Genomic DNA, 20,639 nt, shown 5'->3' on the forward strand with positions numbered 1-20,639 from the left:
TAGATACCTAAAATTTTCGTATCATTAGATTCATCGTGAAATGTACTTCATTAATATCGTATACTTTTAAGTATTCATAATTTTTTATTCATAATTTTTAAAAAAAACATAAGATCAAAATTGCTAAAAAAATAGAGGTATGTGCCTCTATTTTTAAGTATTCACGTTCGTGGGTGCGGCCTCGAGCCTTAAGAGTGATGACATACTGGGCGGTGGTGGCAACGTGGGCACGAGCCGAGTGGGGGACGACAGTGATGGCTATGGCGTGGGTGTGATCCAGAACCAGGAGGGCTTCAGCGGCGGTTGCAATGCAAGCAAGACCCGGGAGGCCAGGGCTAGCGACGTTGGCTCAAGTGTGGGAGGGCAAGGCCACGGCGGCGTTGGCCATCAACGCGTTGTCGTTATTATGAACAATTTTTATTTTGTATCTTATTCTTATTTAATATTTAATTATTTATAATTATCAAAAAATTAACTATATATAATATAGTATGTATACTCAATTTTAAAATTCTAGGTCCGTCACGGATTACACCCCCTCTAGTAGTTGTGGCCTCGTGGGATCAACACTGAGGCCTAAAAAGGATACTGAACTATTGAGTACTCCCTCTCATCCTCTCAGAAGAAAACCTTTCCACAACTCCATAGAAGAATATTGGTATCTCTATGCATGTACGTGTAATTCTAGATAGCTGCTGTGGTGGCTGTTGATGCTACTACAGCAGTTGGAGAAAGAGAGAAATTATTCGAGAAGGCAGACAGCCAGGCACCCAGGTCTGAGACTGACATATACGGTGCTCGATGACACGACACTCTCTACCAACCGAGCGGAGCAAACGCTCGGTCCCCAAAAGAAAGAGAAAGATGTGTCTTGCTGGCTTCGCTTGGTTCAACGCTTGACGCCTGCTTCACACTCTCTCTATCCGACTAGTCAACAAGCTGATTACGATACAGAAACCCGTGACGTTCTAGGAAATATAGTGTCCCTTGATCGGCTGGTCCTAACTTTTTCAAAGCCTCTTTTGTCCCAAGTGGTCGACTTCTCTCCGAAGATGCTTTGAATCAACTATTTGGTTGTTGTAGTTATGCTTTAAACCGCGACAGGTTAAAAGGAATCGAATGGATGGAGATTCACAAACAAAACCACCTGACATGTAGTCAGTGATACTCAAGAATCCCTTAGCTGTGTTAGTTCGTCGCCCTACCGAGCCATGCTAAATTTTGGTCATGCTCGGAAAAGCTAGTCTCCATTTTATTTGAAGCTAAAATTTTAGCCATGTTCTGATAAAAAAAAACTGACAGAAATTTTTTATTTTTACAAACTCGGGCAAAACTCGGACGGCCGAAACAACGACCCCCATTTTAAGAGGCCAAAATGTTACTTTGATCATAAACCAAACACCATTTTCTAGCCCCAACTTTGATCGTGTCCAATATTTAATCACACAAGCAAGACTGTGATCTCAAAGATGAAATTACAAACGTCCGACAAACCCTTGGCCAAAGAGCCCACCAAACAGCAGCACCTAGGATGATGCCAACAGGCAATGGCATCCCAAGAATGGCGTCCGACAAATCCATGGCCAAAGAGCCCACTAAACCAGGGCAAGTCGACATGTGGCGCGGTAGGCGGAAGAGATCAAGATCCCAAACGGATTGGGGCCAAGTAGCGGTAGGCACAAGTCCACATGTCCCCACCGTCTCAAACTTTTCTACGAGATGTTCATGCACTTGGCCAGCAACAAGCCAACCATCGAGGACCTTCGATTTGGCCGCACTCCACTGGTTTCATGATGATTGTTCATGAATTCAGTTCAGAGATGGATCAAGTGCTGGTGATCAGAATTCAAAAGGGGTAAAGACTTATGTTTTTAGGCTCAACACTGAGGTACAAGTTATAATATCTGAATTCACGCTACACTCTACACGCGCACCCTTCACATATTTATCGGATCTACAATCTATATACACGTCTATTGAAGAGATCTACGAAACATCTAGTTCCGTAAGCGACATACACGTCGCAATCCTCTTATGGTCCGCATGCGTTTGATTAGACTGTTCTGTTCAACATCCACCACCCACTGCTGGGGCCTCAACCGTTTCATGCTGCAATACTACAGATGCCGACTCTTCGTGGGCGCCTCCTCTCGACAACATCTGCCGGCCCTTTGCAGCAGCTTTGTCAATCTATTCGTTGCTCTTGTCTCCTCTTTTGTTCATCTTTTGGTTACTCATTATTAGCATCATTACCTGAACAAGATCAAATAGCATGCAGTAACAATATCAGTATCCGCTCTGCTCTTTGAAAATTGCAATGCGATGGCTCTCATGATGTTCGCATGTTCACGTTTCAAGAACACTGCTATGCTACCATGAACAGTGTTTCGTCTCTAAGGGGCTCTAGGTTCCCACTTTGGCCATCTATTCTAACGGGATCATGACAGTGGGGCCCCCATGCCAGTGATTTCAAATATTTTTTACTCATGACATGTGGGTCCCACTGGGCACTGTTCAATTACAAGGAACGACCGTGGCATTTTTCGGTAGCAAACATGCAATGTACGGTGTTACTCTCTCTATATACGGAAGGATTTACTAACCTTTTTCTCTGCGAACGGTCGCTGGCGCAAAGGCCCCAGGCCAGTTGCAAGCGGCACGGCCCCACATGTCAGTGACTCACGACCATATAAATACGATGATTGTTTGTCGTTTTGCACTTGTGATTCATGATCAGTAGTATACTAGTATCTACCACAACGATGGAACAGATGAACTGACTGTTCTTTTGCCTGAACATTTCTGAATGACATAGCAGGAAGCAAACAAAGAACATACATAGATCTGCCACACACCACAGCCAGCAGAAAGGAACCAAGGACAGGAAAGAAACAAGCGTGTTTCAGGAAACAGCAGCCACTACTATTTCTGCAGCATTAGGTGCAGAGTAGGGCACTAGGGGTGCCTACCCGTGAATTTAGTATACCCATATACTTGACTCTTTTTAGTTCAACCAATAACACTAGTTGAACCAAAATCATGCTAATGTTGAAAAAATTGTGTTATTTGTTGAACTAAACATAGTCCATGGGTATCCTTAGGTTCACCAATCTGTATCCCTTGAGCAGGCACAGATCCATCCATCATCCATTCACTTCTCCATCACTCTATCAAACACCAAAACGGTGCTAAAGGGGAAAGGCTCTCTGAATGATGCTATCACAATTCACACCATTCAGATTCACTCATTCAGTGTACCCAAAAAAGTACATGAGCATGATGTAGAAAGAAGATGAGCATGGAAAGAAAGCTCAGCACATCACAAATCAGAGTAATTGGATCTAATCCTGTCCACTAAACAAGATCCCTAATTGGATCCCTGCGCCTTTAACTTTTGGTACTGGCGCCAACACACTTTTGTTGGTGTAGAATAAGCCATGCGTTCAAAATGGACATGCCAACCACCCCAGGAAAAGCTTGTGGTCAAGGTCAACCCTTATCTTACGGTTGCTAGATTTCCATTCAGACATTGTCAACATCAGGGTTACATCACCACTGCAAAATCCACTAAGTTTTGTACATGCAGTTCCATCAAAGCCAATCAGCTAAGGGCTATCTTTATGCCAAATCAAAGGGAAATTAGATACTTTTCCGTACTTGGGCATGGAAATCGTACAGCAATTCATAGTAAAAAAAGTAGGATGGCTAAAGGATGAACACTCACCTTCCAGAAAGAAATAGGAAAAAGCAGCCACAAAAGCTACAAAAGAATGTATAGACCTTTTGGTATTCAATTTGATGTGGAAATTGTAAAGTTAGTTGACATAGCAAAAACTAGACTGTCTAAAAAATTAGGATGTCCATGTCAAACAAAATCATAATCAAAGTTGCACAATAACCGCTCACTTCTCTGAAGGACAAAAGTGATACAAGCAATCTGGAGTGATTCACATGGCCTGGTTGCAAGACCTCTTAATGGTATAATATTTTTCCACGTAAGAGCACTTTGACAGTTTATTCGGGACTGATATGGAATCGCATATAATTTATAGAGCAAAAGTTAGCCTATTGCAAATCTATGGCCATGCCCTAAATAAAAGAAGGAAGAACAATTGCACAATCTACTGAATAATTTAAACTGTATGATGATGCAGGAGATACTGAGGGTCCTATGTGAGTTTCATAAGCGATCTATATTGGCTATATTATATGCACAACAATAAGCTCATGCTAGTTATTTTAATTCCGATGTGGAAAACTTAGGACAAAGCACGAGCTTTCAGTGCACTACATGAAAATAATATGTGCACCAAATGCCAAACCTCCTTGAGAAAATAGCTTATGAAGTACATATCAAGTTAACACCTCGCAAAAGAGTTTCTGGGCAGACAGGAAGTCACAGCCTCTGTAATTCTGGTGAATTTAATTTCTTATCACAAGTCACAAGGAGATGATAAGCGATACACACAACAATTCTCCCCATCAACCAGCAAAGAAGAAGAAAAGAGTAGGGATCACAGTTGATCGAGACGCTTCAGAGTTCAGAGTGTATGATCACTTTCACTTGAACAGATGTATCATACTTGTGACATTTCAGATTGGCTGATCTGGTGATTCTCCGAAACATGGAAGCAGTTCTATCTGACAAGTTCAGGAACCATGTTCTTTTGTTCTAAACATATGAACAGAAACTAAATTTTACTGATTTGGCTTCCTTTCCGCGCAGCTACAACATGAAGAGAGCAGGGAAATGAACAGAAGGAGAGAAGAAGATAAAGTTCACCTTTGCTGTTTCTACCTTTGTACAATGAGGCCAACAACCAATTGAGGAGACGCCGAATCAAAATTACGACAAATTTGATCTTTGGACAGCCCAATTTTTACGCTTTCTTGAGCGTCCGGGCCAATTCTACTGCGTTCTTGGCGATCTTGCAGTTGTCGTCGTTCACCAGAGCCTCACAGAGCTGGAAAGCTCCCAGCTTTATTACTTCCAATGCCAATTCGTTGCTCTCCGAGCAAATCCAGTTGAGAACGAACAGGGCCTGCTCGATTGCACGGGCATTGCCGCTGCTGGCGACGCCGGAGAGCACAGACACGATGCCGGGGATCCTGCACAGCTCCTGGCGTCCCTCGCGGCACTTGGCGAGGAGGCCGAGCACCTCGACTGCGCGGGCTGAGCCGTCGGCGGCAAAGTCGGCGAGCCCAGGCGCCGCGCCCGCGCGCACTGCCCGGCGGCGGTTCTCCGGCAGCTTGCAGAGCTCGTAGAGGGCCGTGGCAGCCTCGCGGCGCTCCCGCGCGCCGCCGCGGCGGAGGAGCCCGGCCAGCGCGGGGATGGCCGAGAGGTGCGCCCCGATGGTGCACTTGTTGACGTCGACAGTGGCGAGGCTGGTGAGCGCCGTGGCCGCGAGCGCGGCGGCCGCGCCGCCGCGGGACACCGCGGTGGAGAGCGCGTCGACGGCGCCGTCCGCAACGAGCCCGACGCGCGCGTCGTCGCCGTCGAGGCTGAGGTAGAGGAGCGCCCTAGCCGCCGCCTCGTCCCCCGCCGCCGTGTGCCGCAGAAGCACCGCTGCGCTGCCGGACTCCAGCACCTCCCTCCGGCCTGCGGCGCCCGACTTGGCCAGACTGAGCAGCGCCAGCACGGACGACGGCGCCCCCGCCGCCACCGACGCTTCTTTCCCCTCGTCAGCACTACCTCCTCCCGCCGCGGGGACGGGGGCGGCGGCCGCCGCCGAAGGCGAGACAGCGGCTATGAGGCGGCGCAGCGCGTGGTTGGGGATGAGCGGCGGGGATGGCGGCAGCGGGAGGTTGGTGACGGGGCAGGTGAGGTGCCCCCCGTCGAGCCAGCGCTGGATGCTGCGGCGCTCGAAGGTGTGGCCGGAGGGGAGGATGACGGGGTCCGTCATGACCTCCAGCGAGATGGGGCACCGGAAGTCGTCCGGCCACGCCTCCATTCTTGGCCGCAGGATGCGCCGGGTGCGCTCACTGGGAAGCGGAGGGAGATGAGCAGAATGGAATGGAAAGCTTGTGGGACTCTAGAGGAAGAGGAAGACGAGGAGGGGGTGGGGACTTTGGGGTGACTGGTGAGTGGGGAAAGTCCGGCACTTCCGGTGGACGGAAACGGGCTGCCGTGGTAGCGAGTGGGGAGACCACCCGGTGGGCTTAACTGTGCTCTCACACACTCTGCGAGTCTCTCGTGGAATGACTTGTGCGTGCGTGCTTGTCTTTCTATTCTACTAACGTTGTTCGTCAACATATTCATGATCACATTATATATCTTATTGGTATGCCGAATCGAGATAATGGACGATAAATCTTAACATAACTACTCACAAACTGACAAAATATGGAGTATTTCCTTACCTCTAACCGACGCAACGCAAGTAGATTGCACTGTTAAAGAGGTCGATCGACGAAGTTAACAAAAGATTTGTGCTATGCTTATCCAGAAGATTCAATGGCTTAAATCACTTAGATGATGGAAGCTCATAACTGTATTAAATGGTTTAAATCTATGGTTTTACACAGATGCATTTTCCATGCTATCTATCTAGTTATCAATGTGTATACTATTGGATCATGTATATTTTGGCCATTGTTAGATGGAAGAATACTCCGATAATGAAAATATACGATTGAAATGGTTGCCACGGAACTACAATTAATGTTAGTGTTCTTGATAAGGGTATATGCTCCTCGTGCTAAAATGGGACGGGCATTTGCCACAGCCTCAATGTTTGGAGACATTTACACTGTTTTTTAATTAGTATGTAATCAATGCTCAAATTTTGGTCTAGAAGCATGGCACTTTACTGTTTTAATACTATTGTGCCATAATATATATATATATATATATATATATATATATATATATATATATATATATATATATATATATATATATATATATATATATATAGGACACCTATTCTATACTCCTAGGAGTATGTACTCCCACATGCAATATACCACCTAAACAAACACTTTATACTCTTTTATCATTTTTAGTATACTCTAATACTAATTCTAAGATACTCCAATATGAGTTGTATGAAAAAAAATTCAATGTTAGCCTTTCATTTTTGCTATATACTCTTTTTTATACATAAAAGAAGTATATACGCAAATTAAGATAAAAATCATGGAATTTCATAAAAAATTTCGTGAGATTTGTATTGTAGTATCTTATAATTACTAATAAAGTATATTTAAAGTGATAAAGAAGTATAACTCATGTGTAAAAGTGGTATATGAGAGGTGGGAGTACATACACCCAGGAGTACATACTAGTTTTCCTATATATATATATATATATTTAATCTATTCTGTAGCTATGCTCATTGTAGTTTATATATACGCACATCCTGGTTATAATCTAAAAATAATAGAGTTACAATTCACGAGACAGTAAGTTACAACTAGATGTAAATAAAAAAAATTAAGTTACAATTACGTTACGAATGAATATAACTCTTAACGAATTCATTATCTAATGATGTACCATCTAAAAAATATGATTGTAATAGTAGTACAATCTAAAACGTAACTCCAATTCTTTTATATATATATATATATATATATATATATATATATATATATATTAATTTTAACTAAATGTAACTCGTTAGCTTCTCGTGTTATAATTGTGTACTTATGTACACACAGTTGTAACTGGTCTATATAGCAGATTGTAACTAGGATATATATTAATTGTAGTTGATTGTAACTTGTTAGCTTTTTGTGTAATTATATATTTCTAGATATGTGGTTGTAACTAATCTACTAACAGATTCTAACTAACAATTTTTTTAAATTGTAAATAAGAATATGTGCAGTGGTGAACTTCGGTACGCATACCTGCATAATAGACTCACCTATATGTATATGTGTTGTTGTTGCATGTGTTTTGTATGGCAACGGGAGTTAAAATAATATTTTGTTGTGGGGACTAAGTAAGATCGTGACTTCATGAGGTACAACTATGGCTTTTTATTGGGTCGGTGAAGCGGTCAGAGTAGAAAGTGTATCCGTAATTTCATTCACAAGTATTTATCAAAGGAATATGCATGCCATTGAATTTTTTACTGAAAACTGTTTTGCTCTTGAAGTCATACTGTTGGTTGAATTTTTTCTTTCAAAAATATTCCAACAGAAAATACTGAAAACTGTTTTGCTCTTGAAGTCATACTGTTGGACCTTATGGTTTCTAGAACAATATTGGAAAGTTTGACCGGCTTTGCAATACATACTAGCTTCCATGAACAAGCCAAGAGTTCAATTAGCTACTGCTAATTGTTGGGTGATTTAAGGACATTATTACCTGATTCTATGTACTACTCTAAAGACTAAACAATGAATATGTTGGATTGTACTGTAGTACTATATATCTCTAACCTTCCTGCTGCAAAGATCTCTAAACTTTCTACAGCACCGGCACTGATCTTTCTAAACTTTCTGCTGCAAATTAAGAAGAAATATAATCTTTCTTCTTTTAGTTTTTTCAGGGTTTGACAATAGCATTCTATCACTTGTAAATGGAAAAGAAAACATAAACATTCCGTTAATTTCTTGTCTGTCAATTCACAATCACATGCTGACAGTTAGGGTCGAAAAGGGAGTAGATATTTTCCGCTCTGTATTTAGAAAAATAGATATGGATGGTCTTATCCGGATACAGATATGAATATTTTTGGATCAGATACAGATATAATTTTTTATTATCTAGATACAGAAACAAAAATGATTTTTTGTTCAATACAGAAATAGAAAAGGATATCTGATCATATTCAAAACAGATAATATCCGTTTTCACCCGACTCATTAAAAAACAAGCTACAAATCTATCAGTCCACCACCATCACCCACAACTCACCATGACCCATATAATCCTAACTTAGACCTTAACCTTATCTAAACCCATACAACACAATTTGTATATATACATTGTTATTTTTTTTATACATAATATAAGACAAATATCCAGATTTGTATTTGTATTCTCATCGTATTTATTTCTGATACTAACCATATTTATTTATATTTTTAGTTAAAAATACAAATATAAACATAGAACGATAATTATCCACCAATATCCAATCCGTTTTCGCGACTACTGACGGTGGAGTTGTTTGTTTTTCGGTTTCACTATCTACAGCATCAGCACTAGTTAACCAAACCAAGGCGGCTGATGGAGAGTCAGTGGGGTAGGGTCACCGCCCGTCAGATAGGAATCCGGCGGGCGCATCCGGACCGCACGCGTGGCACGCGGCCCGGGTAATTCACCCACGAGCGACGCACCGCGCCTCATCCGCTTCATCGTCACCGACTTGTGGGACCCACGGAGTCTCGGGTCCACCTGCTAGTAAAATAAGATATCCGTGGCCATTTCACCGCGCGGTGAAAGCAGAAAGTGCGTGGAAGCCAGGCGCTGCGCTGCGTCTCCCGCCCGACCGTGTGTACTTGGTGTGACAGTTTGACTGTCAGGTGGGACCGACAACGCGAACAGGAGGAGTCGGTCCACTCGTTCAGTCAATTCCGGTAGCTGTGCTCTGCCGCTATTTCCCTTCAAATTTCTTACAAATTTAAATGTGTCGTCATTGTACGTATGGTGAACTTTTTGTTTTTCCTTTTGACTTCAATACGGCCGTCTTCGGAAAAAAAGAGACAGATTTTTTAATCGAAAAAAGGTCTGACGTCATGCCATGACGTTGCGAAAGAAACTCACATGGCAAGAGACGGTCCAGATATTGGGCTCATGCGTGCGTGCAGCTTGTCTATAGATCTTCACGGCCCGGCCCATCGACGTGTCACCTGAAACATCAAGCGGGCGAAAAAAATTTATTCCCGCGGGTGAAGAAATAGACTAATCCCGCCGTTCAGTGGGCGGGAAGAAAAAATCATCCATAAAAAATGATTGAAGAAGTAGGATTTCTCATCTTAAAACCTCTCGTCATGATTCCATCAGGAGTCATCATCGTTTTTTTACGAAGAGAAATTGAGTGAGAGGACTAAAAGGAGAGGAAACAAAATATTCGTCGGAGGCCGTCGACCCTTCACCCAGCACCTTCGGTGCTTCCTCGACGCCGATGCTACGAAGCGAGCGGCGCAGGAGCCAGTAACATAGGATGCGCAAGAGGGGGATGAAGATAGTGTTGTTTTGGATGAGATCATCGACCAGGTCACCAACGAGGTCTTCGGCGATGGAACCCTTGATCCTCCAGTAGTGAAGAGAGCATGGCCGTCATTTCCGTCGACAACCGCTAGATTGTCTCTGTGTCCTGCGGAGGGTTATTCGACATCGCCAGCGCTGGTCAACAGCTCCAGCACAGGTAAAGTCTTTGCCTCGGTTACTCTCATTGGTCCTTATGCTAGCGGTGACCAATTCCCAGGGCGATCAGTTGCCGCCCTAAGGAGGAGCTGAAGAGGTTCTTCGACTCGTTCGAGGGTAAGTAGGACTTCCATTGTGTGTAAGAGCAGAAAAAGCATGTAATAGATAGTTAGTTTGATTGAATGTAATTGACTTATATTCAAGTTACCTTATCTATGAACGAAATTGTCAGAGTTGATCGATATTCCATGAGTTTTCAAACATTCACCGTAAGTTCTTGGGCTGAATTGTCTAGCTGTGATATCTACACAACGCTTGTTGGTACTTAGCTGCTCGTATGGATAACTTCATTGATCCAGGTCGTGTGACTTCGACTACTATGTAGGATCATTCCCACTTAGGTGATAACTTGTGGCATTGAGCCTATTTTTGCACCTTGCATAGGATGAGATCTCCGGTAGTAAGTTCCTTGGGTTGAATTTTCTAGCTGTTATATCTACGCAACACTTGTGGATACTTATCCGCTCGTATGGATACTCAATCATGATACTCTTCGAGTAGATTGATATTGTTTGCTCACAACTGCTCCTGTCCCTCTTTCGACTAACTTTCCACTCGAGCCGATCCAAACTGCAACTCAGTCGGAAGCATTACTTATGCTCTGTAGACTGAGAAGAAAGGAGTTTCATCGGTGGCCCTGTTAGTTGAGGCGCGAACGAACCATAGTACCGAGGGGTGTTCTTTTGTCCAGCGTTTTGAGTAGGCTTTCAACCTATCAAAGACCCAAGTCTCAATCCTCTACAAGACTATACCATTAGTGCGCTCAACCTGACCGTTACTTTGAGGGTGGGCTACTGAAGCGAAACATGTTTTGATGTCAAATGCTTCACAAAACGTAGTAAAAGTTCCATTTCTGAATTGACTACCATTGTCTATAATTATTCGATGGAGAATACCTTCGAGTAATTATGCTCCTCATGAACTTCTTAGCTGCTTCTACGTTTATTTTTCTCACGGGTTCGGCCTCGATCTACTTAGTGAACGTGTTGATAGCCACAAATAAAAACTTATAACCACCTTAGGCCCTTAGGAACGGTCCCAGGATATCCATGCCCCAAACAGAGAAATACCAAGAAAGATGAATTATTTGCAGAACTTGAGCTAGTCTAGTGGTCTGTCTTTCAAAAAATTGTCAGCTTTCGTACTTATTGACCAACTTAGAAGTATCCTGGAGGGTAGTCGGCCAATAGAATCCTTGGCGGAAAACCTTTCCAACTAAGGTGCAGTAAGACACATGATTACCACACGTGCCTCTATGGATATCGAGCAATATTTTATTGCCCTATTTTTGAGTGACGCACTTCATCAAGATTGTATTACTCCTCTTTTGGTAGAGTTTACTGTCTACCAAAGCGTATAACTTGGACTTATGAGCAATTTTCTTTGCAGATGCATCATCATCAGGGATCTCTCGACCTTTGAGATAGGCTCAGAATGGGGTCATCCAAGTCGGTTCACGTTTGAGTAGTGCAGCTTTCGTGTCTGCGGATTTTGCCTCGCTGACCCAACCAGACGACTGTTCTAGTTGGGCAACATCTGTACTCGAGGCTATCAAGACAGATGGTTTGAAAAGTTTCTCAACGAAGACTCCCACATGTGTTAGAGAACGAGACGAGGTGAGCCTAGCAAGTTCATCAATCAATGCATCTTTGGTTCTAGATTTGACTACAATATCATCAACATAAGCTTCAACGTTACGCTTGATTTGAGGTTGCAAAATTTTTTGAATATACCATTGATACGTAGCACGAGCACTCTTCAAAACTAAGGTTATTTACATAACAAAATACACCAAAGGAAGTAATAAAAGTGGTTTTTTCTTCTTCCTCTATCCCCATGCTAATTTGGTGATGCCTCAAATAGACATCTAGAAAACACAGCAATGCACAACCTGCCATAGAGTCAACAAGTTGGTCGATGCAAGGAAGAGGAAAAGGATCCTTGGTTAAGCTTCATTAAGGTCGGTGAAGTCAACACACATTCTCCACTTGCAATTGACTTTTTTCATGTGGATTGGATTTGCGAGCCATGTGTGATGATGAACCTCTCGAGTGAAGCCTTCCTTTAGGAGTTTGCTGACCTCCTTCGGGATGGCTTATTTTTTGTCCTCTGTAAATCTTTGCTGCTTCTGAACCATAGGTTTGGCACCGGGTTTTACATCTAGTCGATGCTCGATCACCTCCCTAGGGACCCAGGCATATCGTATGGTTGTCATGCAAATACATCTTGGTTTGCCTGAAGGAAAGTAATGAACTCAAGTTCCTATTTGGAATCAAGGTTAACCCCTATTTTAACTGTCTTGGCTGGTTCAGACGGATCGAGGGGCACTGCCTTGAGACCGCCACTAGCCTTTTTGTCTTTGGCACCATTGTTGGTCTCACCCTTGGTGGTGTCGTCGGACTTAGAGGCATCAACAAGGCACACGAGCTTGGAGTCCTTGACCTTGGTGGCGGCTTGATGCTTTTGACACTTAGACTTCATGCCTCTTGAGGTAGTTGCCGTTTTGCAAAGGTGTTCGACCATATTCAGGCTCTGCTTGTCGCACTTGACCACTGCACGTTGATATCCCTTGATGGTTACGACCCCTTTAGAGCCTGTAATCTTGAGCGCCTGGTACGCGTAGTGCACTACAACCATGAACCTGCCTAGCATTTGATGGTCTAGGATCACATTGTAAGCCTTCTCGAAGTCCGCAACATCAAAGGTTAGTTTCTCTGTGCGGAAACTATCAGGGTTGCCGAACGTGACCGGCAACTTGATCAGATCAAGGGGTATGGTCGATGAGTTTGAAGTTATACCCAACCTTTGGATTCCCATCTTGTTTGACGTGTTAATGAAGATGAGGTTGAGCGAACTACCCCATCGACTAGGGTTCTGAACACATTGATGTTGAGGATAGTAGATAGACCACAACCGGATACCGACCTAGGTGTGGAATCACGTCTACGTGGTCAGCTTGATCGAAGTTGATTGGAACTTCCGACCACTTGAGGTACCATAGAGGCTTAGTCAAAGCCAGGTTGATCTCCCTTTTGATCACCTTGTACTATCTCTTGAACTCATACGAGGCGGATCCTTCAAATATGTGTGCCAGGTTCTAGTTGGCTCTGTGGAATTCAGGCTTGTCATCTTTAGCGTCCAACTTGGCTTGTTTGCTATGATATTTCGCAATAGCAGCCTTAAGCTTATCTTTGATCTTTGTATTGATAATGTGACACTCGTCAAAGTTGTGGTGGTTGGTCCGATGGATAGGACACCACTTCCCACCACCATTTCTTAGGCCCTTGTTATCTCCAGTGTTGCGTGATTTGCTCCTATCGACTATGGCTACGGTCATGTCTAGACCTTTGCGCTTGTCACTGGGTTTGTTCTTCTTCCCCTCATTCCTCAAAGACTTGGGCTTTTCCTCGCCAGAGTGAGGGTTTTTGGTGTGTTCCTGGGCTTTAGCACTCTTTCCACACTTGTCGGTCAGCTCAAAGAGTTCTTTGACCATATGGATCTTCCGGGTAGCCAGCTTCCCAACCAGATCTCTATCTTTATTGCCTCTCTTGAAGGCGATGATGACTGACCCATAGGAGATGTTTGAGATCGTATTACGACTATCACTTAACCTCCGGATGAAGTCTCGAAGAGATTCGTCCTTGCCTTGGTTGAACTAATGAAGATCCTCTTCCATTCCCGGTGTCTCAAAGAGATTCGTCCTTGCCTTGGTAATGAAGATCGTCTTCCATTCTCGAGCACTCGAACGTACTCTTGATGTTAGCGATGAACTGAGCCTTCAGCTCGACCCACGATCGGATTGAGTTGGGTGGTAGGTTCAGTAACCGGGACCTTGACGGTCTATCGAGGGTGGCTAATAGGTAATTAGCCATCACCCTGTTGTCACCATTAGGTGCTTGAATAACAATGGTGTAGATCTATAATCACTCATTGGGGTTAAGCTTCCCACATACTTCTGGATCAGACCAGCTTTGAACTTCTCGGGCCACCGTGTCGACCAAAGCTTAGGTGTGAAGGCTTCACTATCTCCATCTAATTCTTCAGGAGGAGATAGGGGAGGACTGTCATGACTGTTCCTGCAGACGGGGGGAGTCACATTGATTGTCTCATCCCGAAGATCTATGGCTGTTATACCGATGATCGTCCTCATGGAGTTTCTCACGGGGTTGCCTATCACTTTTAGTAGATCACGCCTATTGTGAGGGATGCAATTCCTTCAGTCTTCTTGGCTTCTACGCCCATGGATAAGGAAGTTATAGTTTGGCCTGCAAGACTATACTCGAGCTCGACCATCTGAGCTTCCCATTTGCAATCCCTTGACTCGAGGATGTGAGCGTCAGTAGCTCCTCGAACCAGTGCCTTACCGACTGAGGTGCTTAGAGTCACTAGGGTTGTTTACTCGAGCAGTCTGGATTTGGGCCGCATCGAGCAGAGTCTTGAGCTGATTGACCATTAGGGTTAGAGGATTCATCGGATCCAACTCGGGGAAGGATCTTATAATCATATGAGCAACCTGGATATTGGCTTCTGGAGTACTAAAAATACTACTACCATGGCTCAGCTGTGGTCTAGCCGATGTTGCTTTGCGATCGCTATTCTGGGGGAGTTCGTTCCTCAATTTTGGAATCATTGCTGGTGGAGGTATCACCTGACCAACAGGCATTCCCATGGCGAATCATCATCGAATATCAGGGTTCACCTGACTCTCCGCCATCAATTGATGATGGGCGATATCACGGGTAGGCAAGGTTCTAGCCGTAGATGTCCCTAGCAGTAATTCTTCGGTGACCCTGGTACCGTGGGCAGCAGCCACCACTACTAAATCCTCAATGGTTCCTACACCATTGTTTACCATGGTGTTTGGATCTTCCGCGTTCTAGTCAGCGAGTGGGCTTTCGACTCCTTCGACCATGAACAAAAATTGATCTGTTTGGCTGCTCTAGCTATTGATGGATTTGCCATCACCACTCTGACCTTCACTGTTGTTGTCATTGTCCATGAACTGAAGAATGTTAGGCTTCTGGGGATTCCACTCGAGGTGTCCCATCTCACGGTATGCGTCCAATGGGCGGGACTCGAGGATACCGGTGTGGATCAATCCACTTTGATTGTCCCAGTGGTAAACCATAGTTCTGAAGGTGATCTCAGAACTAGCAAGAGGCGATGCGAAGATGGCTGTTGTTGACCCAAAGTGATCGTATAAGCTAGTGTCGGAGAATCCGATGTGGACGCACACTTGAGACATGACTGATTCTGAAAAATAGATGAAGCCCCCTACCTAGCGCGTCAACTATCGAAGATTAGTGCCCGATAATATACTTGTAATTAAACAGAGGTACCTTCGAGACTAGGGATCAAGCAGGAGACAAGACACACGATGTATACAGGTTTGGGCCCCCGGTTGGAGTAATACCCTACGTCATGTGTGGATGATGCTGTATATTGAATATCTCGAGTATGAGCAATGTGACTGGACCTATTACAATAGATCAGATCGAATCTAAACTAATCTATGGTTGGAATCGCCGAGTATCTCCAATGGCTGTGGTCTTGCTGCTACTTACGTCGAGTTGCGTATGCGTTGTCTGTTCCTGGGGGTATGAGTCCCTGCCTTATATAGGGGTCCTAGCGCTGCCGTGGGTTTAGCTGTAGTCGATAGGGAGTCTTTTATCTTGTCGGTCAAGGTAAGACAATCAATTCCAACCTAGATACTAGTCATATTCGAGTTGGTTAACCCGATCAAGGCCTTCCTACGATGTACCTTATTAATATACAGTGTACTTCTTATACGTATATACCTATAGTTAGATATTCGACAAGTATAAACTATATCCATTAGTTCATTCACAAGTATTGATCAAAGGAATAAGGAATATGCACGCAATTGATTTTTTCTTTAAAAATGTTCTATCAAAAAATACTTAAACTGTTTTGCTCTTGAAGTCATATTGTTTGACCTTATGTTTCTAGAACAACTTTGGAAAGTTTGACCGGCTTTGCATTACATACTAGCTTTTATCCTCAGGATAAGAGTTCAGTTAGCTACTCCTAATGGTTTGACAGGGCTCCAGCTCATACCTTCACATCAGATCTTTAATTTGTAGATTAAGATAAAATAATTTAAGTCTCTATTTTTAGATTAAAATAGAAATAAAATGACTTACCCAAACATATCCGGTGTACCTATAGCTTTAACTCTACGAATTTTTGAAACTAGGATCTAGAGCTCTACTAAATAGCCCCCTAAAAGACATTGCCTAATTCTTTATACTATTCTAAAGACTAAGCAATGAATATGTTGGATTGCACTGTAGTACATCTCTAACCTTCCTGCTTCAAAGAAAATCTCTAAATTTTCTTGCTATGTTTGTAGAAAGGTGCCTATATCATAGCGTTTGTGCTTGGGTTTCACTATCTACAGCATCAGGACTAGCGAGATGATGCCTGAACCAAGGCGCCTCATGGCCAAGGCACCTCATGGAGAGTGAGTGGAGTCTAGTGCATCCGGACCGCACACGTGGCATGTGGCCGGCTGGGGGATTCACCCACGAGTGACGCATCGCGCCTTATCCGCTTTGTCGTCATTGACGGGTGAGACCCATGGAGTCTCAGCCCCACTTGCACGCTGGGGTGATTGACTGTTTGGTGGGACCGACCCCGTGAACCGGAGGAGTCACTCATTCGGTCAATTTCCCTTCAAATATCTTTAAATTTTAAATGTGTCGTCATCGTACTTGTGCTAAACCGAATACGGTCATGTTTTTTTTCTTTTGGCTTCTATACAGCCATCTTTTGAAGTAAAAAAAGAGAGAAAGAAGAAGGATTTCTTAATCGCAAAAAGGTCTGACATCATGCGGTGACGTTGCGAAAGAAAATCACGCGGCAAGAGACGGTCCAGATATTGGGCTGGCCCATCGACGTGTCACTGAAACATCAAACGGGTCGAACGACAACTAACTAGCGCACACCTAATCCGCTCTACTCTAAACTCTTTGAGATTGACGAAGTTGATTACCATAGACATCTCGCTGTCGATAGGTGTATCATTTATTACTAAATTTTTTTCCCTTAGTAAGACATACAAGAAGTAAACTTGATATCTTAGGCTTTGTTTGAAAGCTTGGGTGAGGAAACCAAGGGAAGAGGATCCCCCAAGGGGACTTTTTTGGAACATGCAATCCCCCTCAGAACATTTCCTGCTGCTCTTCGGAAGTGAAGGGGATAAAAACCTCTGTTGCTCAAAAATATTAAAAAAGTTAGAAAAATGTTACAAATATCGAGTGAGCTCTATAAACTAAAAACCAGTAGAACAGAGTAATTACTTGAGCCTCAAGGATAGTACACAGCTAGCAACTCGAGCAATGTAAGGACAACATGACACATATTCCACATGTGTTGTCTCACATATTTCACTTCTAAAACCTGAGCATCGGAGTGTAATAACAATGACACATGATTTAGAAGATGAACAGATAATACAAGTATTCCATCCGGCAAACTTCAATCGCTTGTGGTTGAGATCATAATCACCTTTGTTGCAACTGAAAGAGGTCTCCTCTAACCCAATAACCTTCATGTCCCTGGCACACACATCATGCCTTGGCTGTTCGCGAGTTTTGAAATTGAAAGGGCAAAACAATCTGCTTCTTGCTAGCAGAACACGTCGAATCTAACTATCCCTACACAAAAGAGTTCATGGATTTTCTGAACCTATCTAAAAAAGAGAAGACATCATCAAATTCCTATGCACTTTTAATTTATGAAGCGAAATTATATTATATGTCAGAAGTCTTGCTCTAATAAGCCTCTACGGTCCTCAACATATGGGTGACGCAACTGTTGAAGCAGTTCAACGCTCTCTCAAACTCTGCAAATAACAAAGAAGTTGTTGCGATATGCATATATTGCAATGATTTTGACCCTATTGCAACGATTTTTCACCATGGCAAAAGCTCAATTTACTCCTAAGTGACTCTACTATGTATAAGTTCGTACATAAAAGAGCCAGGTATATGTGGAACCCAATTATATGTACATATAAAAGGTACAGAATACCTCGTATTATTTAAGGATCATGGAGGTAATTAAAGTGTACCCTTGACATCTGAACAAAGGCTGACATTATGCTGAAAAGCTGTACTTGATACTGGATCATCAAGCTGACATGGAATCCACGTACATTGAAGTTATAACGTCCTTGAGATTGAATGAGAGGGTGTATGCATCTTCACGCTTGTACATGAAATCCATTGTTCGTGCAACATTGACCGCCGTCTCCAAAATCGCCATGGGATTCCTCTGATCCAGGCATTCCTGAACGATGTCCATTCATGTTTATTCATTCACTACTTAAAAAAACTATTTTTCAAAATACCTAACATATCTTTGCACATATGGTTCATATAAAAAACCATCTGAACAGTCGGCAGCGGCTCTTATGGTTCCGGATCACCTGTGCAAACAAATTTTCATATACGGTTACTTACGACAACTGTCTCTAAAAATAGAATGATTAACACATGTGGTTTCTTATGTGAACCGCTTGTGTAAAAAGTCATTTCTAGAGGTGATTCATTATGTGAACCGTCTCTGAAACGGGATGATTATCACACGCGATTCACATAAGAAACCACATGTGGTATGGATTATTTTCAAAGACAATTTCTTATGTGATCCGTCTCCAGAATTAGGATGATTAACATAGGTGGTTCACATAAAGAATCGTATGTGATAATAGTTTTTTTCAGATATGATTACGTATGTGAACCGTGTTTGAAATTAGGATGATTAATACAGATGGTTTATATAAGAATCACCTGTAATAATGGTATTTTCAGAGGTGGTTCTTTATATGAACCGCCTAAAAAAATGACCATCCATTTCTAGAGACGGTTCCTGATGTGAACCGCCTCTAAAAATAGATAATAGTTTATCTTACAAAAATCATAACATTTTCATATGAAGTCGGATGTGGACAAACTTTATATATAAATTGTAGCCTTCGACGAGATCTATAACTTTGTAGCTGAAAACTTTTTTAGTTGAAGTCATCTAAGTGTCCAAATAATCAATTGAAGTTTCACACATACGAGATATCAAAATAAGTGCACATGCTATTATTACCACAAGTCCTATTAATACAAGCAACTCAAGAATAAGGAGAGGAAAAAAATATTATCAATTCTAACATCTCCAACAAGACCAATAAGAAAAAGATCAAAGACCCCCACTATCTTCTCAAGAAGAAGTAAGATCGATGACAAGGTAATGACGTATAAGGTTGGCATCCAAGATAGGGGAGGGACTAACCATTTGGATGCTGAAGGATTTCATTTATAATACAAAGGACTCTAAAATAGTTTGGATTTCTAAAACGACTTTGAGTCTAAGAGACTCGAGAGGATTTAGAAACTTAGCTTACAGAAGTATTAGCGATAACCAATAGCATATGCCACTTTTTATCTCTTATGTCTAAATTCCAAATAATTATTTGGATATCTAAATGATTTCAAATGAAAAAAAAATTAAACTTCATAGTTGAAAATCTCATCGAGCGCAACAATTTCATATAAATTTTGTCTCCATTCGAGTTCGTATGGAAAAATAATGAAATTTTTAAGATAATGTATCATGTACTACCAAAGACGGTTTCTCATATAAACTGTGAAAATAGATGATAGTTTATATTACAAATTTATAGTTCTTTCATACAAATTAAGATAAGGACAAACTTTATATAAAATTATAACCCTTGATGAGATCTACAACTTTGTAGTTGATTTTTTTTTTCATTTGAAGTCATTTTGATGCCCAAATAATCGTTTAAGTTTGAGATAGAAGTTATCAAAATAAATGCATATGCTACTAGTATCACTAGTAGTTTTATGGTGGGTGGTAAAAAAGGTTTGTGCGAGCTGAGAGGTTTCGAGTTCGAGTTCCAAGAATCCCGCGCGCGAGTATTTCATGCAAAAAATCACGTGCCTTGTGACACACGTTTGCCCGAGCACCAACAATTATCATCCTCACACGGTACGGGAACCAATACCACGGGTGGTGTTCTCACTCTCCACAAATGCAAAGACCAACAATAGAACTTGGTTGTTTCCAGTAACCCCAATAGCAGTTAGGTCTGTCCTGAGTACTTAATGATAAGGAAAGTATCGTTGATGCACAGGATATGCCGACAATGCTTGAAAGTTTTGGTACATGCTCTTAATGCGAAGAAGCATCGATCCAGGGCATACTTGCCAGGTTT

At 42.5% G+C, this 20,639-nt stretch overlaps 1 protein-coding gene across 1 annotated transcript; it reads right to left on the reverse strand.

Annotated features, from left to right (window-relative positions):
* Nucleotides 1-1,842: 1,842 nt before the first annotated feature.
* Nucleotides 1,843-6,206, reverse strand: LOC133895923 (U-box domain-containing protein 8-like). Its single transcript, XM_062336453.1, has 2 exons — nucleotides 4,784-6,206; nucleotides 1,843-2,253 (listed from the first exon to the last, which is right to left on the reverse strand). Exon 1 carries the CDS (start codon nucleotides 5,949-5,951, stop codon nucleotides 4,881-4,883), a length of 1,071 nt encoding a protein of 356 aa, XP_062192437.1. The 5' UTR covers nucleotides 5,952-6,206; the 3' UTR covers nucleotides 1,843-2,253; nucleotides 4,784-4,880.
* Between the last annotated feature and the right edge of the window lie 14,433 nt (nucleotides 6,207-20,639).

The sequence above is a fragment of the Phragmites australis genome, chromosome 16, assembly GCF_958298935.1.
Source record: "Phragmites australis chromosome 16, lpPhrAust1.1, whole genome shotgun sequence".
In the NCBI taxonomy this organism is placed as follows: domain Eukaryota; kingdom Viridiplantae; phylum Streptophyta; class Magnoliopsida; order Poales; family Poaceae; genus Phragmites; species Phragmites australis.